Here is a 20,896-nt window from a genome sequence, read left to right on the forward strand (position 1 = left end):
GGACTTTAGCATTTAATATACATTTAGTGTTTCACATTATCAGTCGTTGGTACGCTCGGATTTTATCAGTTGAAAATAAAAATTTATCGCATCTGATCTTTTGTCACAGAATATAATTACTGACTTGAGTATTCTGAGATAATATTGATAATATAAGATTTTTTTATATTTATTTTGCTCTTTAAAGAGCGAGAGTTAAGGCGCAATTTGCAGTAAGTCTAATAAAAGCCTTGAATTTATTTATACTAAATATTCATTAAATAGTTGCCGTATTACCAGTTTTTTTCAGGGTATTACTTATAAAAAAAAAATAACTACAATTATAATAATTGGAGAAATCGACAAAAATGTAAGTTAGCTTTTTTTTTATAGCAATTTAGTTATTACTCTAAATTTATTTATCAATTCTTACTTACAAACGTAAATAATTTCAGGGCAAGTCTTCCTCCAACTTACGTCGAGGGTTTCCATGATCTAGAGGCTGTAAAATCGATGAAATATTTACCGTTAGGAAAAACTGGTCTGATGGTCAGTAAATTATCTTTTGGCGGAGGCCCTCTTGGATGTCATTTTGGGTAATAATTTTTTTTTATTAGAATAAATATTTGTTGTAGCGAATAGTAATAAAATATGATGTTTGAATTGTTATTACGATATAGAACATATGATGAAGACGAAGCTATTGAAACAATTCGACAGGCAATTCGTCAAGGAATTAATTATATTGATACGGGTTATTGGTACGGTCAAGGACACTCTGAAATAACGATCGGAAAAGTAAAAAAACTTCTCATTAGTTAAATCTTTTTTTTAGTTTATCTGTTTTCAATTATTGGAATTCGATTAATATTTTGTAATTATAAGGCTTATAATTAAAACCATTACGCATTTAGAGAGTTTAAAACATTGAAAAAAAGTTTATTAATATTGATTTGAAATTTCATTAAATGCACAGTAAAATACAAGAAGTTTTTTCCAGATGCAAAAAAATTAACTCTTAAATTTTATTAATTATTGCAATTTTTTTTAAATATCTAAAAATTGTGATTAAAAAATTTAATTTAAACAAAAATTTCATGCATCAGAAATTAAAACAAGAAATAATTTTTTTTCTAAGACCAAAAAAATTAATTTTTAATTTTTTAATTTTACAAAATTTATAGTAAAATTTTTTGAAATAGCATTAGGTAATTTACTAACTAGAACTAAAATATACTAAATTTTCATTTTTCATAGGCTTTAAAAGGAATTCCGCGAAAAGCTTACTACATTGCAACAAAAATAGGAAGATATGAGTTAGACTATCAAAATATGTTTGACTTTTCTATTGAAAAAACACGAGAGTCCTTAAAAAATAGCCTTGAACGTCTTCAAGTGGATTACGTTGATGTGATACAAGTAAAGTTTAATTTAAATATAAATAAATATTATAATAAAATAATTCTATCATATTTCATGTTTCATATAAATTATCTAATCAATTGAAATAGGTCCATGATATTGAATTTGCGCCTTCATTGGACATGATCATAACGCAAACTCTGCCTGAACTGTCAAGACAAGTAGCTTCAGGAAAAGCCCGACATATTGGAGTTACGGGGTACCCTATATCTGTTTTGAAGGAGTGTATATCCAAAAGTAATATTAGTATTGGATGTATACTAACTTATACAAGATACACTCTTATCGACCAAACATTACTGGAGTATATTCCATTTTTTAAGGTGATTAATTTAATGATGATCAATAATTAATAATAAAACTAATATAGAGCTATATTTAAATTATTGATTTAAAAACTATGTATCACAGGAACATAACATCGGAATAATTAACGCTGCCGCAGTGAGCATGCGGCTCCTGACTAATCAAAGCCCACCAGAATGGCATCCAGCAGATGATCAAATTAAGAAAACATGCCGCGAAGCTGCTGAATATTGTAAAAAAAGCGGTTCAGATCTCGCACGATTAGCCATTTGGTTTTCAATGCAGTGTGATGGTGTTGCTACTAATCTTATCGGAATACAAAACATGGAACAATTGAAAGCTAATATTGACATTGCTAATAATGGTATCAGTGATAAAGAACTACAATTACTAGACAATCTACAGAAAAAGTATGTTGTGATCTATCATTTTTTTTTATTGTTCTACTCTTAGATACACATTGAATTTTTTTTTTGTTTTCAGTTTTTTTTCGAAGATCAAAGGATCACACTGGGAAGGAAAAGAAATCAAAGCTTACTGGGCAGCTTTAGATAAATTGAAAAAATAAAAATCAATTATCTTATATTTTATTACTTAATTTATCTTTTAAGTAGAATTCCAAAGAATTTATGATTGAAATAAATCGTTTTTAGTCAAATTGATAATTTAAACTCCACGTCTACATATTTACCCTAATTCTTATTTTTTAATGACTATAAAATTTAAGGGAAAAAATCAAATCAAAGTGCTATCTATAAAAACAATAAAACCGTATCATTAAACTTTTCAATCGCTTTATAAAACACTAGCTGTTACTCGTCCGCTCCGCTAGGCGCTTTATAGAATTGCATTTTTAGATCTAGACTTGAATTTTAAGTAGAGTATTGTTTTGACTTGCACAAATTCTTAATTCTATCGAATTAGCATACATTTTTTCTAGCTAATCCATGTAATTATTCTAGCTAATATTCATTATAACTTTCAATGTGCAAACATTTTAACATTCCCGTGTCTTTCTTACAAAAATTAATAAAAATTGATATGAAAAAAAAAATTTTAATGAGCATTGAAAGTTTTAGTTAAAGAAATTGCAGGTCTCATAAGTGAAGAAATCTGCCTAGTATATAAACATAATCAATAAAATTAAAAAACTTATTTTAAACAAATGACAATGGAATAGAATAAATTTAGTTACAATAAAAATTCATTATTTCTAAATCAAAAAAATATAGATTCCGGATAAGTAATCACCACCATATCTTACACTAAAACCTTCTCCGAAACACGCTGCATCTTAAGGGCTATTCATTAATTACGTAAGGGTATTGAGGGGGGAGGGGGGGGGATTAAGAAAATCTCTACAAGTCCTTATGTTAAGAGGAAGGGGGATGAAATTCATTCTTGCGTAATATTTCGTGAATCAAAATTCAATATTAAAATTATAATATATTATTTATCTTTTAAATAAAAGATTATCTTATTTAAATAATCTATAACACAAAATATAATCTTTTTTAATATTAAAAATCTAATCCCATTTTGGATTCTAAATAGTTTTCATAATTTTAAAGTGTACAGCCAAACTTTTATTTTATTTAAATAATTTTTATTGCTATTAAAAAAAAATTACTTACTAAAATTTAATATGTTTTTATTGCTATCAATGTTTGGTTCTATAGAAAAAATTGTAGTACATTTTTCCGTGTATTATTGTATTTTTATTATTTAAAAAAAAAAAACATTTTTTGATAAAAAACATTATTACTTGTTAAAGAATACAAATGATGGGTCCACGTTGACTTGTAAATTTTAGTGAAATTGATCCTTCCCTAACATAAGAGTTTATTATTTAGAAGATTAAGATAAAATCTTACGCAAAAAAGGGGAGGAGGGGTTCAAGAAATCTTACATATGCTTACATAGGGGTAAGGAGGGTCAAAATTCACCAAAATTGTCCTTACGTAATTAATGAATGACCCCTTATGGTATAAATATTATTCTGATCGGTTCAGTAGTTTTCGCAGTATAACCGGACAAAAAAACCGGCTCTCCATTTATTAGTATAGAAAATACTAAACTATAAAAAATACTTTTTAAAAAAATTAAAAAACGCAATAATTAATGAAATTATTATCTTTACACTCTAACATAAAACCAAAACTTCTAAGTAAAATTTTTAAGTTAAATATCTAAAAAATTATCCATATATATTTCTACCTTCTAACTTATCTCCATAAATAATTTATCCTAAATAACAAAAGTTGATTAGTATTATTAATTATTTTATTTCAAAATAAATTTTGTTCTTTTAAGGCACTTTTACTTAAACTAATACATAATCACACTTTTGTTCAGAGAATATAAAAAAATGTAAATATAAAAATATGAAATGAAAATTATCAACTTTATCAAAGTGACTTTTAAAAAAAATATATATCAATTGTTCTAATCAGTCTAAAGAAAATGCTGTTTTGGATGATTATAGTTCTGATAACTATTATAATAACTATCAGCGTAATCATCGTATGGTTTTATCTTATACGTTAATTCATACTGAAGAACATTGACAATCGGTCCAATAATGGACTTGTGATACATCTGTTTCAGTTCAAAGCCCTTTTTGAAACACAGTTCTCGACAACCGTCACTGTACTCGGAGAAAACAAGATCAACGTTGTTGTATCCTTGGTCAACGGCGAACTGAACCGCAGTGTTAAGCAAGCAAGAGCCGACTCCTTTACGCCGGTAATTTTTGGCAACGCACAACCTTTTTATCCATGCACCCTTGTCGCTTCTGTAACTTTTTAATAATCCAATGGTACCTACGATTTTTTTCAACTGCGACGACACGTCGATATTTGAATCGCGAAACTCTTTCTCTGTCATTACTGTGTAGTTCACGTCGGCTGGGTTACGGATCATCGAGTAAGGCTGGAACGCTTCTGCTACCCAAAAACACGAGAATAGGTTTGACATGTAAAGTCTGTTAAAAAATAATAAATAATAAAAATTAATTTAGCTGATATTTGATAGTTTTAAACATTTTTGTAACAAATAAATTATGAAAAGAAACAAATTAAAAAAAAAAAAAATTGACGTAGAAATTAAAAAAAAATTTTTAATGGAATTTCTTTAAAATAATTTTTTTGTTAAATAAAATTAAAAAATTGTCAAGTGACGGCTAACTTTAATGTCATTAATTTAAAAATTAATTAAGTTTCTCAGTTTATATAATATATTTTATTTATCACTTATTATGAAAATAAATTTAGCAGATAATTAATAAATTTTAGAATTTTTTTTTTTTAATAAATTATGGCAAAAAAAATTAGAAAAAAAAATTGACATGTAGAAATTAAAAAAAAAAATACAATTTTTTAAAGGTAATTTTTTTGAACAAATTTGTTTATTAAAAAATTCTCTAGTGACTGCTAACTTTCATGTCATTAATTTAAAAATTAATTAAGTTTCTCAGTTTATATAATATATTTTATTTATCACTTATTATGAAAATAAATTTAGCAGATAATTAATAAATTTTTGAATTTTTTTTTTTAAATAAATTATAGCAAAAAAAAATTAGAAAAAAAAATTGACATGTAGAAATTAAAAAAAAAAAAAAATGCAATTTTTTAAAGGTAATTTTTTTGAACAAATTTGTTTATTAAAAAATTCTCTAGTGACTGCTAACTTTAATGTCATTCACTTATTACTTATAAGGTAAAAGCCCCAATAGATGATCATGTACCAGTATATGATCACTCCATGTATTTGTATACCTATATTTATGAATATAGATATAGAAATACATGGAGTGATCATATACTGGTACGTGATCATCTATTGGGGCTTTTACCTTAAGTAAATAAAATAAAAATGATTGATACCTGGAAATGTTTGATAACTCTTGATTTATTTCAGCGGTCATCATTAAAAATCCCAAATAAGTTCCTATGTAAGTACCTATTATAGTTATTGGGATTACTGAAAGACAAATAGTAAGCGAAAGTCCAAAAAATATGAACATAATCGCCGCAGACAGAATCATCAATTGAAATGTTAATTCTTTAAGAACATTAGCAAGAAACGTTGAATTCAATGATGACATTATGCTATTTGTCATCATACCGTGACAGTTTAATTCATCTCCCGGTTTGTATTCTCTAATTACTATTATATGGCTCATTTTTTAAAAATTATTTTTCTAGTAATTTCTTCCGGTAATGTTTTATCTTAATATTTTATGATTTTTATTAATACAGACGAAGAAAGCTACTTTACAGTAATGAAAATAATGAAAAACAAATAACGAACATGATCCTTGCCAAGCAGGTGTGACATGAGTGACATGAGGTAACCGGGTTATGCTTACAAAACTAACCACTTAGTTGCGCATACTTGTTCGACAGTCCGCAAGATGGCAGTAAAAAAAACGCGGCAAATTCAAAAGCGACTATTTAAAAAAAACTACTAAATTTATTTTTTAATGAAAATTTTTCGAACTAATTATGAAATATTTTAATAAATATAATATATTTTTTAATTTGTATTTATTATTATCAAATTTTATATTTTTAGATTCATAAATAAATATTTTATTTTTCGCTTTTGTTTTTTCTGTATTTTAAAACGATAATAGCGCAAAAAAATAATTCTATGAATATATTGTTTTTTAGGTCTATTGAAATAAATTGTTATTGTCTCGACAAAAAGTTAAAAATATTTCCATTCACAAGATTACATCTCCATAAATTAAAATTGTTTAAGTTTAATAGAGATAACTCTTGCGTAATTCAAGAATTTGCATCAACATTCAAGTAATGCGCAGGGAAATAATCAGCAGAAGATGATAAAATTTGAATTTATGGACATTTTATTGAATTTTACTTAAATTAAATATAGAACATGTTTTTTTTTTATAAGATTATTTAAGTATTTAATCGAATAAAATTGCAGACGCTTATTTGTAACCGCAAAATTTTCCTTCAATATTTATAAAAAAAAATATTTATATATTGATAATTTTAATTAAATTTAAATTGAAATATTTGTTTTTAATTCTTCAAAATAATTTAATAATTCAAAAAACTACCAAATTTCAATTTAAAAATTATTTATAACTCAAAAAACAATTTTTCATTGTATAATCATCTAAACTGATCAAAATTTTATCTAAAAACTTATTTTAAAAATAAAAATTAAAATATCTAACAGGAAATATTTAAAAATATTTTTATACTTTTGCCGTTAGTTAAGTATTAAAGAAGATAATACATAAAACGACCTTGATATCTAATAGTGCATCGTTAATTATAATTACTAATATTTATTTACATAACACTTTTCTTGCACAACATAATCTAACCGGAGATTACATCCTTATCATTCCAAATAAAAATATTTTTTTTCAATAATAATGACGTAAAAAAAGAATAATAATAACTGAAAAAAATATTAACATAAATAAAGTAATCCATCCATAATTAAAAACAAAAAAAAAATTTTTTTTTAACATTATCATTCTTAAAATTGGTATTTCGTGCTTCGCATTTGGTATTTTGACATACATAGCAGAGCTTACTGTCACCCAATCAATATTATTTTTCCGCTGTATCTACGATAAGATGGGGTAAATTTTTATTGCTATTAATAACTACTTGTTATATAAATATGCTCAATAACTTTAGCGTACGCAGTCGTGCTATAACTTCAGTCGACATCGTGCGCGATGATAAAATCAAGCCCCACAATGGAGTACTTGAGTTTTGACCCAAAAACAAAACAATTAACGCTTGAAACATGTGTCATTCCAAAAGCCAAGGGCGAGGAAATTTTAATAAAAGTGGCTTATTCCGGAATCTGCGGAACTGATCTTCATATTTTAAATGTAAGTCACAAATATATCTACATATAAATATTTTAACTATGTTTTAATTGCAGTAATCTAATTTAATGCAATTTGATTTTATTTTGTTAGGGTACATTTCCCGCGAAAAGTGATGCTCCGTTCAGTCTTGGTCATGAATTTTCTGGGACTGTCGAAAGTGTGGGCAAGGAGGTCACAGGATTTAAAGTTGGTCAACGAGTAGCTGTGGACCCTAATAGTGGATGTAATAAATGTAATTATTGTCGGGATGGGCGATACCACTTCTGTGACAATGGCGGCATTAATAATACTATTGGGATTTTCCGAGACGGTGGATGGGCAACTCATGTACTTGTACCAGAAAGTCAGGTATTACTGTTGATGACAATTAAGTTAGCCGACATCTAAAAATTTTGAGAATTTTTTTTTTTGAAAAAATTATTGCAAAAAAATTTTTTTTTTTAATTTCATTTGTAAAAAATTTGAAAAACTATAAGTGCAATTAAAAAACAATATTTTTTAGTTTTAATTTAATAAATTAAGCAAAATCAAAAAATAAACAATGTTGGCTAATTTTATTACTATTTACTGTTGACATTATTATTATGATTATTATTTATGATACTGAAATAAAGAGATATCTGATTAATTTTATTAAAATTAAAATTAGTAGTCACTTGACCATTTTTTAATTTTTTTTAAAAAACAAATTTGTTCTGAAAAATTATTTTTAAAAAATCGCATTTTTTATTTTTTAAAATTTTTACATGTCTATTTTTTTGCCATTTATTTGTTACAAAAATTATTGAATATATGCTAAATTAATTTTATGAAATTAAAGTTAACTGTTACTTGACTATTTTGTAATTTTTTTTAACAAAAAAATTTGTTCCAGAAGATCATTTTTTAAAAATTGCATTTTAAAATTTTTACTTGTCAATTTTTTTCTTTAACTTTTGCAATAATTTATTTGTTACAAAAATTCTTAAAATTATTGAGTATCTGCGAAACTAATTTCCTTAAAACTAAAAATTTTTTCAACAAATAAATTATAGCTAGAAAAATTTATTTTCAAAATTCCATCTTAAGAAGTTTTAAAAAAATTATAAATGTTATTTTTTAAAAATAATTTTCTAGACGTTGTTTATTTAAAAAAAAAAATAAAAAAATTTTCAAGTGTCTGCTAATATCAGTGTCATTACTTATACTACTATCATTAATTATTACTAATAATTTTATTCATAAAGGTACATTTAGTCCCAGACGACGTAGAAATGCATCAAGCAGCTCTTACTGAACCAATGTCATGCATAGCCCATGGCTGGGACATATTAAGCCCTGTAAATATTGGCAACAAAGTTCTCATCATTGGAGCAGGAATAATTGGATTGCTTTGGGCGTGTGTTTTGCACATTAACGGTCTTAGAAAAACTGTTACTGTTGCTGAGCGTCTGCCCAGTAGACAAAAACAGATTGAAAAACTCAGTGAGTAATTTTGCAAATAAATAAAATAAAAATATACAAATTTTTTTTATTGCATAAATTTACGTTAAATATTTGAAAATTTAGATCTGGATTACAAGGGAAATAGTATGGAGAACTTGACTAACGAAAAATTCGACCTGGCAATAGATTGTAGTGGCTCAGCAGCTGCTATGGAAGCTGCTGTTCCACTTCTACGTCGTGGTGGTTGTCTCTGCATTTTTGGAGTTGCGAAACCTGATGCGACGATGGCTATTAGTCCATTCAAGGTCAGAGAAATTCAGTTGGATTTTGAAAATTAACTATTATTTTTTATAGTTAAGAATGTTATATTTTTTATATTTTAGATGTACATGAACGAATTGACCATCAAGGGAGTGATTATTAACCCACATACTTTCGAAAAAGGATTAGCGTTAGTTCAGGCCATGTCTGATCATTATTTAGACTACAACAAACTGGGAATCAAGATTTATAAATTATCCGAGTATAAAGAAGCTTTGGAAGCACTTGGTAAAGGAGAAGTCAGTAAAGCTGTGTTTAAATGTTCTTAATTGATTATTAAAATTAACAATTGTTAATATTACATGAAAAAATTTATTTTTAATAAAATTTAAAAATATCATACAAAATATAATAAAAAATTATAAAAAGTATTTTATTAAAGAGTTTGTTAACTATTTATTATTATGATTTTTTCGTTATTGTTATAATCTAATTATGTGTGTGCATGGTAAAAAATACAGAACGAACTATCTGTAATCTATAACATTAATTATAGTACAGACAATTCTACTACACAATAAATTAATGATCCTTTCACACAGAAAAAATTAAAAAGATTTATTTATCTCACTTATATCGATTTTATTTCTTTATAAAAATAATAAAGAGTAAAAATCATTATTGTACAAAATTTACATAAAAATCTATAAAGATTTGTACTGTCGGAGATTTCTTATTACTATCAAAGTGAGACGTCACTTTAATAAAAAATTTTCATGTCCTGTTGATGAATGTAAACCAGGATAATTAATATTTGGCATTAAAGTTCCTGAAATAGAATTATACTTAATTTTTTAGATAAACAATTTAATTTATAAATTATTTAACTATATATTGAATTTATTTAGATAAAAAATGTATAAAGATTCACTGGGGGGATGAATCAGCCCACATTTAGTTAAGTAAAAAAATTTTTGAAACTAATGTTGCTTTATATTAAAAAGTGTTTAGGTAAAAAAAAAATAATGACAACAATATACTTACTTTTACAACGCTGCTAGTATCAACACGAAAGCTATGAGAGGTGCAGATGAAACTGTAATAACACCTGTTCCGTACATGACTTGTCCACAAGCTGGAGGACATACTGGGATAATTGTTTCTGCGGAGATAAATAAACAAAAAACTAATAACATGCTTAATAAATTACATAATGACTTAAATCAAATTTACTAAAAGCCAGGACCTCAATAAGAGCTAAATTTAATGACAATGACACAATATACTTGTGCAAAGTATTTATACGACAGCAAGCAAGTATAATTTTAAATAACATTTTATTGTGAAAATGAAATAAATAAATCTTACCGTAAAGTTCAATTTTAGCTTCACTAGAGCCAAGTTTGTTATTTGCACGGCAAACATATTCTCCATATTGTCTTTCCTCGACAGTGACTATACGAAGGGTTGCATCAGTATATTCATCGTCAGTAGTAAACGGTGATATAATGTAATGTTGATTGTTTGATAATTCTGCTCCATTTTTTAACCAAGTTACTATGGGCTTAGGGTAACCTTCAACGCGACACTTCAATTCAGCATCAAATTGCAGAGCTTGACCTTCTTTGGGTCTGGATACTGTTATTATTGGGGCGAATTCAACTTCGATATTGATGTTCCGTCTGGTACCTCGACCAACTGAATTATCAGCAACACAGTAATACGTTCCACGATCTTCTTTTTGTACTGCTGGTATCTTCAATACGTTTCCTCTGTACATTTAACAATACGTTTATTAGTCTTATTCGATACTTGTATAAGTTGCGTTCATAATGACAATAATTATAAATTTTAGATCCATTATAGATCAATAAACTCAAATTCTACAATACGATATTTATAAATTGAGATGGTGTAAGAAAATCTTCTTCTAACAATTATAAATAATAATCGATTTCAATTTATAAGTATTGTATTGCATTCGTAATCAGAGCCCATTTATTCGACATACTGTAAAGTTAATCAGTAGCGAATTAATTATCTTTATTTTGGTAACGTGTTATTTATAGTTATGAATTAACCAGTAACAAACTTTACTCATTCAAAGTTCACAAACATGTTATCGTGTACTTCGCAACTTTAAGTAAACTTTCCCTTAATACTTCATCGCCTATGAAATGGAGTATAAATAAGAATCAAATAACTAGGCGTTCAAACTCAAAATTAAATTACAAGTTATTTTTAAACAAAAAATTACTGCGATAGTCGTACCGGTATATTGAGCCTCCTGTGGGTAAAATAGCGTTATTTTCTCTACGCCAAGAAATCTTAGGAACAGGATAACCACTTGCATAACACTCTAGCGTGACTGGCTGACCTTCGGTAACCTGTGCGTTACGTGTTGAGTTATCACTGATAAATGGAGCACGGCGAACTTGAAGTTCAACTCTACGACGGATTCGATTAGTAGAAGAAAGTAGCACTTGACACTCATAAAACGCAGCATCAATATCTTGAATGTCTTTGATCTGAAGAAAAAAAAAATATATGACGATCATGTCATATTAATTAGGTGTGACTTAAGTTTTAATGTTATTAAAACTTCAACAAATCGCTGCGACTCAGCTCTTTTTTCTATCGTTGAGTATAAAACAGCTAAAAATAAAAAAATTATTTTTTTATGGTTTTACTTTAGGTATCAAAAAGATTCAACAATTTCATTTAACTGATAGTAGTATTAAAAAACTGACCGTCCTTCAAAAAAAGGACTTGAAATTTAAAGACCTCATACCAAATAACCTCTGGGAAATCGTTTCCAGATCTTATCTCATAGACCCTAAATTTAAAACTTGAAGCCCAAAGTAAGGGGAAGTAAAAACTAGAATATCGACATTTTTGTAGTATTCATGTCAATTAAAATACATAAATTGGAATACAGGTAATAATAAATTTTTTAGCATTTAAAAATATAGTTGTAAATATTTCTTATTTACCTGAAGAGTATATGTAGCAGTAGCTGTATCGAATCTGAGAGCGAATCTACTGTCACGAATAATCAACGATGTCTTAGCAGCAAGTGGCGTTTGGTCACCTGTCTGTTGATCTATTTTCATCCACAAGACTGGATACTCCTGACCATATTGAACAGAACATTGTAGTTCAACAGTACCACCAATATCTTTTATTTGATTCTGTGATATGTGTGATATCGTTGGAGCTCTTTGACAAGTGACTAAAAAATGAAAACGAAGTTATTTTTATTGCAAATAAAACATCAACTCATTCATTCATAATTAACACTATATATTTATCAATACAAGCAAAAAAAAAATAAAATAATTTTACTCACTCGACTGTATAAATGCAGCGGCAATTAATATTATAAAATTCATCGTAACATGCCCTGTAAATTAATCACATCACAAATTAATATTACACATAAGAACATTTTTTTCAGTTTAAATGCAATTAGAGTTGATGAAAGAAACCAGAGTATCGATCAACATTCTTAAAGAAATGGGATGAAAGTATCGGTATAAATAGCAAAAGTAACTACCTTGTTATTTAAAATTTAAAAGAAAATACACGCGACCAATCTTCCACCGGCATTCACAGGTGTTTGACGACTCAGTTTTTAGTTGTAGTTCCTGCTACTCTCACTCAACAAATGTTGTGTATGCTTATGCTACGTTGATGAGTAAAGTTGGAGTTGGGTCTAACGCATACGCCCAGTGATTATCTTTTCAAATTTTTTTTAAGCAGGTACCATGGATAAGAGAATAGAATATAAATTATACCTCTGTGTTTTTATTTTTCTTCTCATTCTCCAATAGTGGCTAGAATTTAATTTTTGTATCCATATTTTAAATCATCTTCATTTTTAGTCAATAATTCTGTAACTTTTTTTTGCAAGTATCAAACATATTAGCGGATGGTTTAGGTACCGTTCTACAAATTGTTCATAATAAATTTTTCTCTGTTTATCGTTTATATTGCATGGTTACTTGAATCATGTACCATTCTAAAAATAAAATTATCAATTTAAATTCATATTATTCTTAAATACAATTATCTGAATCTAAAGCAGTTTGTTGCTTCTCTTACCATTATTAAACAGCACATACTTGTAAGAAATTCTGACAATTTAATTTTCAATGAATTTAGCCTGTTAATAAAATCAATGTCAAATTTTATAAGCTCCGAATTTATACCATAAACTTTAGATGCTATAAAAAATTGTTCTTTCATATCAGTTTTGATGTACCGAACCCCCATTATATCTTTACCAGCCTAAAAATCAAATAACAAATGTTATAAATTATATGTAAGAAAAAATAAAAAAATATAAGTAATATTTTAATCTTACATCATAAAAATAAAAAGCCATCATTTAATTTTTTGTACAAGTTTTTGAATTAATATGATTATTTAAATGACTTTTTAATTCTTCATAGGAATCATTAGCTGGAATAACTTTTCTTGCTACTTGTTCTGGCTTATCAGAGCTGAGTGTGCAATCACATAAAGCTTCTCGAATTTTATTATCCTTCTATTATGTCATTGTTAAGTGTAAAAATAAATCATCAATTTAAAAAACAAACATTAGTTAAACAATTCAAATGAAAGTATCTTCAGTTTATTTGTTGTTTTTTATTGTTATAAAATCACAAACAAAAACATGACACAAAAAAGAATGGAGAATAAAATAAAAAAGTCAAAAGTCAAACGGGAGCTAACCTCATAAATAACCTATAAGAGCTTGTCACTGTTATTAGTACCAAGTTCTCCGTTTGTGTCACTTATGTCGCGTATTGTAATTTGCAGGGCGGAATTTCGTTAAGAAAAATTGCGGGAACTAAATTGTCATAAGTAAATAATAATAATAATTAAAATGCTAATTTTTTTTGCATAATAAATAATAAATAATTAGAAATATTGAATAAATAAGATAAGAAATCATAATATTAAAATTACCCGACAATTTTAGTTTTTTGATTTTTTTTTTAATAATTAAATTAAAACAAAAAAATACTTTTTAAAAATTACACTTACAGTTTTTAAAGTTTTTATAAGTGAAAATTTATTTTTTATTTTTTTGTAATCATTTTATCAATAAAAAAAAATTCTAAAAATTTTTAAATGTTGACTAACTTAATTTTCATTAAGAAATCAACTAAGGACTTAGGAATGTTAAATGAACACATTAAATAAAATAGTTTCGAGTTCTCATTAACATTATCTCATAAAGAATCTTAATGGAAAACTTGTGATAAGAAAATCATCAATTGTGAGACAACTAGCGTAGAGTATATATGACATAAGCGAGTTTCACTTGAGGAAGATTATAAATAAACAAACGACAAGCCCGTATTTTCTGGAGTTTTGGATTGAATCAGCGCATCAACTCTAAAATACAGAATATTTGGGGCCTGATACGCACAACCCGACGCATTTGGACAAGGTGATATAAGCAGGGTGCACAGGTAATTCTTGGCTCTTCTTCTTTAATACAAAAGTGAAAATTATAACAACAGTTTTAATATTACATCAAAAAATTTATTTTTAATAAAGTTGAAAAATGTCATACAAAATAAAATAAAAAATTACAAAAAGTATTTTATAAAAGAGTTTGTTAACTATTTATTGTCGTGATTTTTTCGTCATTTAGTTTTTTAATATACAAAAAATCCCAACAATTGTGAAAAAATAAAAAAAAATAAAATTGTATTAATATCTACTGGTAGATATTACTAATATTAAATTTTATTTTATTTAATTAATAAAATTGTGCTGCCGATATGTTTTTTACATGTCTTTGTATAAATAAATCTAATTATATTTTTTTTTAATTCATTACTACATTTAGTGAGTGATACAGGTATCCGTGCATGGTAAGCGATACAGATCAGAGTACGTTTAAATAAGATTTAAATGAATAATAATATTACGTCTGTAATCGATACCATTAATTATAGTACATAAGATTATTCTACTACACAATAAATTAATGACCCCTTGACATGGAAAGAATTAAAGAGATTCATTGAACTCACTTATATCGTTTTTATTTATCTATAAAAACAGTTAAGAGTAAAAAATTTAAGTGTTAAAGTTGTAAAAAAGATTTTTCATGATAGTCAATAGTTTTTTTTTTTGGAGCAATTTTTATCGTTATTATTATTTTGTCTATCATTATTAGATGTAATAATGATTTATATTATTATCAGTATTAAAGTACAAAATTTATATAAAAATCTATAGAGATTTGTGCTGTCGGAGCCATTTATAATTATTAACAATTCTTTTAATTATTTTCTTATTCTGTCATAGATAATGAGATTAGTATTCTTTATTGAGCTAAATATTTTCTTGTTCCTCATATTGTTCATTAAATTACACTAATTTTACAACAAAACGTTCATTGTCTAGTGCAATTAATAATTACGTTACTTGTTTATATTATTAAACACTATTCTGTGTTAATTATTAATTTAAATATCTCTAAAAAAAATAATAATTTATAAAAACAGATCACGATTTCCCATTTTTTATATTATGCTTTTTTTTTAAATTATACTTGTTATAGAGAGAAAATGTTCAGATCTATTAGTATCAAAATAATATAAAAATTACTTTCGATGTTGGCGAGTATTTAAATATCTAAATTGTAAGGAAAAATGTAACCTTTTTATATAAAAACGACCAGAAGACTCGTTAATAACTTTTCGATTTTGTCAATATGATAATCCAAAAAATGGTGAGAAGCCACTTGGATAAGAAATTTTCATGTGCCGTCGATGAAAGTAAACCAGGATAATTAATATTTGGCATTGAAGTTTCTGTAACAGAATTATATTTAATATTTAAATCACAATTATAATTAATAAATACTTGAATAAAATATTGAAAAACTAGATTAAAAAATGCATAAACATTCACTGGGGATGAATCAGCCCACAGGTATTAAATTTAAAAAATTTTGAAATTAATGTTGCTTTATATTAAAAATGCTCTGTTAAAAAAAAAAAAAAACAATAGACGACGAGATACTTACTTGTACAAAGCTACTGTAAGCATCACAAGAGCTATAAGAGGTCCAGATGAAACTGGAATAGCACCTGTTCCGTATTTGGCTTGTCCACAAGCCGGAGGACATACTGGGATAATTGTTTCTGCGGAGATAAATAAACAAAAAACTAATAACATGCTCACTACAAAATAATATATGAAATAAATTATATAATCACTGAAATCAAATTTACTTAAAGCCAGGACCTAATTATGAGCTAAAATTTAATGACAATGACAAAATATACTTGTGCAAAATATTTAAATGACAGCAAGCAAGTATAATTTGTAATAACATTATATTGTAAAAATAAAATGAATAAATTTTACCGTAAAGTTCAAGTTTAGCTTCTCTGGTGCCAAGTTTGTTATTTGCACGGCAAACATATTCTCCGTACTGCCTTTTCTCGACAGTGACTATACGAAGGGTTGCATCAGTATATTCGTCGGCAGTGGCGAACTGTGATATAATGTAATGCTGATTGCTTGATAATTCAACTCCATTTTGTAACCAAGTTATTGCGGGACTTGGGTAACCTTCAACGTGGCACTTCAAGTCAGCATCAAACTGCAGAGCTTGACCTTCTCGGGGTCTGGATACTGTTATTACTGGGGCGAATTCAACTTCGACATTGATGTTCCGTCTGGTACCTCGACCAACTGAATTATCAGCAACACAGTAATACGTTCCACGATCTTCTTTTCGTACTGCTGGTATCTTCAATACGTTTCCTCTGTACATTTAACAATACGTTTATTAGTCTTATTTGATACTTGTATAAGTTGCGTTCATAATGACAATAATTATAAATTTTAGTTCCATTATAAATCAATAAACTCAAATTCTACAATACGATATTTATAAATTGAGATGGTGTAAGAAAATCTTCTTCTAACAATTATAAATAATAATCGATTTCAATTTATAAGTATTGTATTGCATTCGTAATCAGAGCCCATTTACTCGACATACTGTAAAGTTGATCAGTAGCGAATTAATTATCTTTATTTTGGTAACGTGTTATTTATAGTTATGAATTAACCAGTAACAAACTTTACTCATTCAAAGTTCACAAACATGTTATCGTGTACTTCGCAACTTTAAGTAAACTTTCCCTTAATACTTCATTGCCTATGAGATGAAGTATAAATAAGAATCAAATAACTAGGCGTTCAAACTCAAAATTAAATTACAAGTTATTTTAAACAAAAAATTACTGCGATAGTCGTACCGATATATTGAGCCTCCTGTGGGTAAAATAGCATTATTTTCTCTACGCCACGAAATTCTAGGAGCAGGATAACCACTTGCATAACACTCTAGAGTGATAGGCTCACCCTCGCTAGCAACTACTGCACGAGTTGAGTTATCACTGATAAATGGAGCACGACGAACTTGAAGTTCAACACTGGCACGGATTCGGTTGTTTACAGAAATTAGAACCTGGCACTCATAGCGCGCAGCATCAGTCTCTTGAATGTCTTTGATCTGAAAAAATAAATATACATTAATCATATCATATCAATTACTTATTATTATATAAAATTACAAACATAATTATTTTAATTTAGTGAAGAAATTTTTTCTTGATTTTAATTAAATTAATTTATTAATTAACTGATCGTTACTTGCTCACTCCACTAGGCGTAAATTAAACTTTATTAGTACGGGTTTTTGTCATTATTTCATACAATATCTCGACTGCGGCTAAGTTCTTATAGACTTATGATTTTTTAAGACTCTTGACCATAACAAAAATTTATAATTAATCAAAACAATGTTCTTGTTTTTAAAGTTTCTGTATTTTTCCTCAAAAGTTAATTGTTGGAAAATTTAGTCTTAGCTATCTATAAATCTCAGTTATTTTTTTATTTCGTCTTTAGAAACATGATTAAAAACGTCAATATTTTACCTTTGACGTCTATGCGCTCCCGCCCTTCCTTAATGTTAAAAGCTAAAGGAACTAGGGAGAGCTCATAATTTAGAGGTACTTGACCCGAAAACACTCAAATCATTGCTGGAACGATACCAAAAGTCATACAATAATGGTATATTGCCTTCATCTTCGAGTTGAAAACTTAACGAAGATTTTCAGTCCAAAATTTAAATTAATTTGTTCATAAATCGTAATGACTCAACTCTTTTGTCTATCATTAAATATCAAGCTATGAATAAAAAAAACTTTAAGTATTAAAAAGGTTCAGAAATTTCCCTTATTTCCTGTTAATAAAAAACTAAGTATACTCGAAAAAACTTTAAATTTAAAAACGTTATACCGAATAAACCCTGAGAAATCGTCTTCAGATCTTATCTCACAGACCCTAAATTTACAACTTGAAGACGAAAGTAAGGGGGAGTAAAAACTAGAATATCAAGATTTTTATAGTATTCATGTCAATTAAAATACATGAATTGGAATACAGGTAATAATAAATTTTTTAGCATTTAAAAATATAGTTATAAATATTTCTTATTTACCTGAAGAGTATATGTAGCAGTAGCTGTATCGAATCTGAGAGCGAATCTACTGTCACGAATAATCAGCGATGTTTTGGAAGAAATTGGCGTTTGGTCACCTGTCTGTTTATCCATTTTTACCCACAAGACTGGATACTCCTGACCATATTGAACAGAACATTGTAGTTCAACAGTACCACCAATGTCCTTTATTTGTTCCTGGGATATGTATGATATTGTTGGAGCTCTTTGACAAGTGACTAGAAAATGAAAACGAAGTTATTTTTATTTCAAATAAAACATATTAACTCATTCATTCATAATTAACACTATTTATTTATCAGTACAAGCAAAAAAATAAAATAAAATAAATTTACTCACTCGATTGTATAAATGCAGCGGCAATTAATATTATAAACTTCATCGTGACACGCCCTGTAAATTAATCACATCACAAATTAATTTTACACATAAGAACATTTTTTTCAGTTTAAATAGACAAAATATAAAATTGTAAATACAATTGGAGTTGATAAACGAAACCTGGGTATCGATCACAACATTCTGAAAGAGTTGGGACGAAAGTGTCGGTATAAATAGCAAAAGTTAATTACCTTGTTATTTAAAAGAAAATACACTCGTCAATTCTCCACAGGCATTCACAGGTGTCTGACAACTCAGTTCTCAGTTGTACTCACTGTTACTCTCACTCAACGAGAGTTGTGTGTGTGTGTGTACGCTGCGTTGATGAGTAGAGTTTCAATTTATGTTGATATCATCGAGAGTGATCGCTCGCTTACGATGAAAATGGCCGCTGATCGAGTAGTGTGACGCCACCGTTACTATACCACCAATCTCCAATGAGAAACATATGGAAAACACACACAAGCGCACATCTGTAAGCCTTCTTACTACAGTTTGGTCATGAGAGACCAATATAAAAAACTCAGAAGCATTTATGGACCACCTATTGTTTTATACGCTTATATTGATTCAATTTGCCTATTGCTTCCCAGTTTCATCTGCTCACAATTGATTGGTGTACAAATAACTGAAGCAATTTGTTATTTAGTTTTTATATGAAAATTGAATTAGCCGACATATTTAAATTTTAATAATTTTTTTTATTGAAAAAATTAAAAGAAAAAATATCACATAAAGAAAATTTTAAAAATTATACGTGCAATTTTTTAAATTATTTTTCTACTTGTAATTTAATTGTTGAAAACAATTAAAAATTTTTGAACGTCAGTTAATTTTAGTATCATAGTTTTTTTATAAATACTGTAAAAAGAAATTTTGTAAGAAAAGTTTACATAAATAAAATTTTTGAAGTATTTTTACATTTATTTTTCCCAAGTTTTCTTCTTAAAATGTTTAATTTCTTCTTTAAATATTTTAATTTTATTAAAAATAGTTTTTTCATTAAAAAAAAAAAAAAAAATTGATATTTCACCTTTTTTAATATCTTTAGTTTTCAGTGATATACAATATCTCCCTTGACGAATTGACTGTCAATCTATTTTAGTAGCTTCATCTTCATCATCATAATTTTTATCTTTTAATAAAAACATCAATTTAAACAAGATATTATTATTTATAACTATCCTTATTTTAATTATTAATCATGCGCTAACTTTAAGGATATTTTAATATTAGACAAACATACTTATATCCTAAATTTCAAGATAATTCATTCCACGATTTCTTGAAAAATTAATTTTGAATTTATATTTCTTCTTATACCTGTAAAATTGTGGAACACCACTAAGAGATTATCTATCACATCCTTTGCAGCAAGAAGAGATTTCTTTTCAACAAAAGTTTTTTCAGAATTTTTAAAAGTTTCTTAAAAAATAAAATCTTGGAGTTCATCCTTCCTAAAAAATAAACCTTTTTTTCGTTATAAATTTTCGTAAGCTCTTGTCATATCAATGAAAATTACTCTCATATATCTTCTCTTCCGCATGGATAAATTTACAAACATTTTCAAAAATTGGTTCTGTAAATATTAAAAATTTTTTTTAGAAAAACGAAAAAATTCTCATCTCAGTTCCATTATAAAATAAAACTAATTATCAACTTTTTTA

General features: G+C 27.0%; 4 protein-coding genes across 10 annotated transcripts; 2 read left to right on the forward strand and 2 right to left on the reverse strand.

Moving 5' to 3' along the window:
• Positions 1-23: 23 nt before the first annotated feature.
• On the forward strand, positions 24-2,378 carry LOC123261562 (L-galactose dehydrogenase-like). 3 transcript variants are annotated; one of them, XM_044723219.1, is made up of 8 exons: positions 24-212; positions 290-349; positions 435-575; positions 660-777; positions 1,237-1,398; positions 1,491-1,724; positions 1,813-2,117; positions 2,191-2,378. In XM_044723219.1, coding segments are annotated over exons 2-8 (1,047 nt in total). In that variant the 5' UTR covers positions 24-212; positions 290-347; the 3' UTR covers positions 2,276-2,378. The 3 variants fall into 3 exon arrangements, with proteins under 3 accessions (XP_044579154.1, XP_044579153.1, XP_044579151.1); XM_044723218.1 differs by having other exon boundaries at positions 25-212; positions 280-349; XM_044723216.1 differs by having other exon boundaries at positions 25-349.
• A 1,600-nt stretch (positions 2,379-3,978) lies between these two features.
• On the reverse strand, positions 3,979-6,077 carry LOC123261569 (probable N-acetyltransferase camello). Its single transcript, XM_044723233.1, has 3 exons — positions 5,595-6,077; positions 4,134-4,690; positions 3,979-4,077 (listed from the first exon to the last, which is right to left on the reverse strand). Exons 1-2 carry the CDS (start codon positions 5,891-5,893, stop codon positions 4,162-4,164), a joined length of 828 nt encoding a protein of 275 aa, XP_044579168.1. The 5' UTR covers positions 5,894-6,077; the 3' UTR covers positions 3,979-4,077; positions 4,134-4,161.
• Positions 6,078-7,394: 1,317 nt separating this feature from the next.
• Positions 7,395-9,888, forward strand: LOC123261568 (D-arabinitol dehydrogenase 1-like). Its single transcript, XM_044723232.1, has 5 exons — positions 7,395-7,594; positions 7,685-7,942; positions 8,821-9,058; positions 9,143-9,324; positions 9,403-9,888. The coding sequence occupies exons 1-5, from the start codon at positions 7,436-7,438 to the stop codon at positions 9,607-9,609; spliced, it is 1,044 nt and encodes a 347-aa protein (XP_044579167.1). The 5' UTR covers positions 7,395-7,435; the 3' UTR covers positions 9,610-9,888.
• Positions 9,889-10,002: 114 nt separating this feature from the next.
• On the reverse strand, positions 10,003-19,876 carry LOC123261567 (lachesin). Of its 5 annotated transcripts, none has more exons than XM_044723227.1 (7): positions 19,421-19,876; positions 19,188-19,241; positions 12,274-12,512; positions 11,552-11,808; positions 10,649-11,052; positions 10,331-10,442; positions 10,003-10,109 (listed from the first exon to the last, which is right to left on the reverse strand). In XM_044723227.1, exons 2-7 carry the CDS (start codon positions 19,228-19,230, stop codon positions 10,088-10,090), a joined length of 1,077 nt encoding a protein of 358 aa, XP_044579162.1. In that variant the 5' UTR covers positions 19,231-19,241; positions 19,421-19,876; the 3' UTR covers positions 10,003-10,087. The 5 variants fall into 5 exon arrangements, with proteins under 5 accessions (XP_044579162.1, XP_044579165.1, XP_044579164.1 ...); XM_044723230.1 differs by having other exon boundaries at positions 10,020-10,109; positions 10,325-10,442; XM_044723229.1 differs by lacking the exons at positions 10,649-11,052; positions 11,552-11,808; positions 12,274-12,512 and adding exons at positions 16,679-17,082; positions 17,581-17,837; positions 18,828-19,066 and having other exon boundaries at positions 10,020-10,109; positions 10,325-10,442; positions 19,421-19,840.
• Between the last annotated feature and the right edge of the window lie 1,020 nt (positions 19,877-20,896).

The sequence above is a fragment of the Cotesia glomerata genome, linkage group LG3 (genome assembly GCF_020080835.1).
Source record: "Cotesia glomerata isolate CgM1 linkage group LG3, MPM_Cglom_v2.3, whole genome shotgun sequence".
In the NCBI taxonomy this organism is placed as follows: Eukaryota; Metazoa; Arthropoda; class Insecta; order Hymenoptera; family Braconidae; genus Cotesia; species Cotesia glomerata.

Coding starts and splice junctions, on each gene's coding strand:
- LOC123261567 (XM_044723226.1), bottom strand. CDS start 19,230: ATGAAGTTTATAATATTAATTGCCGCTGCATTTATACAATCGA. Junction 17,838..18,827: donor CTGCTACATATACTCTTCAG/GTAAATAAGAAA, acceptor TTATTTTTTCAG/ATCAAAGACATTCAAGAGAC. Junction 17,083..17,580: donor ACAGGAGGCTCAATATATCG/GTACGACTATCG, acceptor TTAAATGTACAG/AGGAAACGTATTGAAGATAC.
- LOC123261569 (XM_044723233.1), bottom strand. CDS start 5,893: ATGAGCCATATAATAGTAATTAGAGAATACAAACCGGGAGATGAATTA. Junction 4,691..5,594: donor GAGTTATCAAACATTTCCAG/GTATCAATCATT, acceptor ATTTTTTAACAG/ACTTTACATGTCAAACCTAT.
- LOC123261562 (XM_044723219.1), top strand. Junction 576..659: donor CCTCTTGGATGTCATTTTGG/GTAATAATTTTT, acceptor ATTACGATATAG/AACATATGATGAAGACGAAG. Junction 778..1,236: donor CTGAAATAACGATCGGAAAA/GTAAAAAAACTT, acceptor CATTTTTCATAG/GCTTTAAAAGGAATTCCGCG.
- LOC123261568 (XM_044723232.1), top strand. CDS start 7,436: ATGATAAAATCAAGCCCCACAATGGAGTACTTGAGTTTTGACCCAAAA. Junction 7,595..7,684: donor CTGATCTTCATATTTTAAAT/GTAAGTCACAAA, acceptor TTATTTTGTTAG/GGTACATTTCCCGCGAAAAG. Junction 9,325..9,402: donor TGGCTATTAGTCCATTCAAG/GTCAGAGAAATT, acceptor TTTATATTTTAG/ATGTACATGAACGAATTGAC.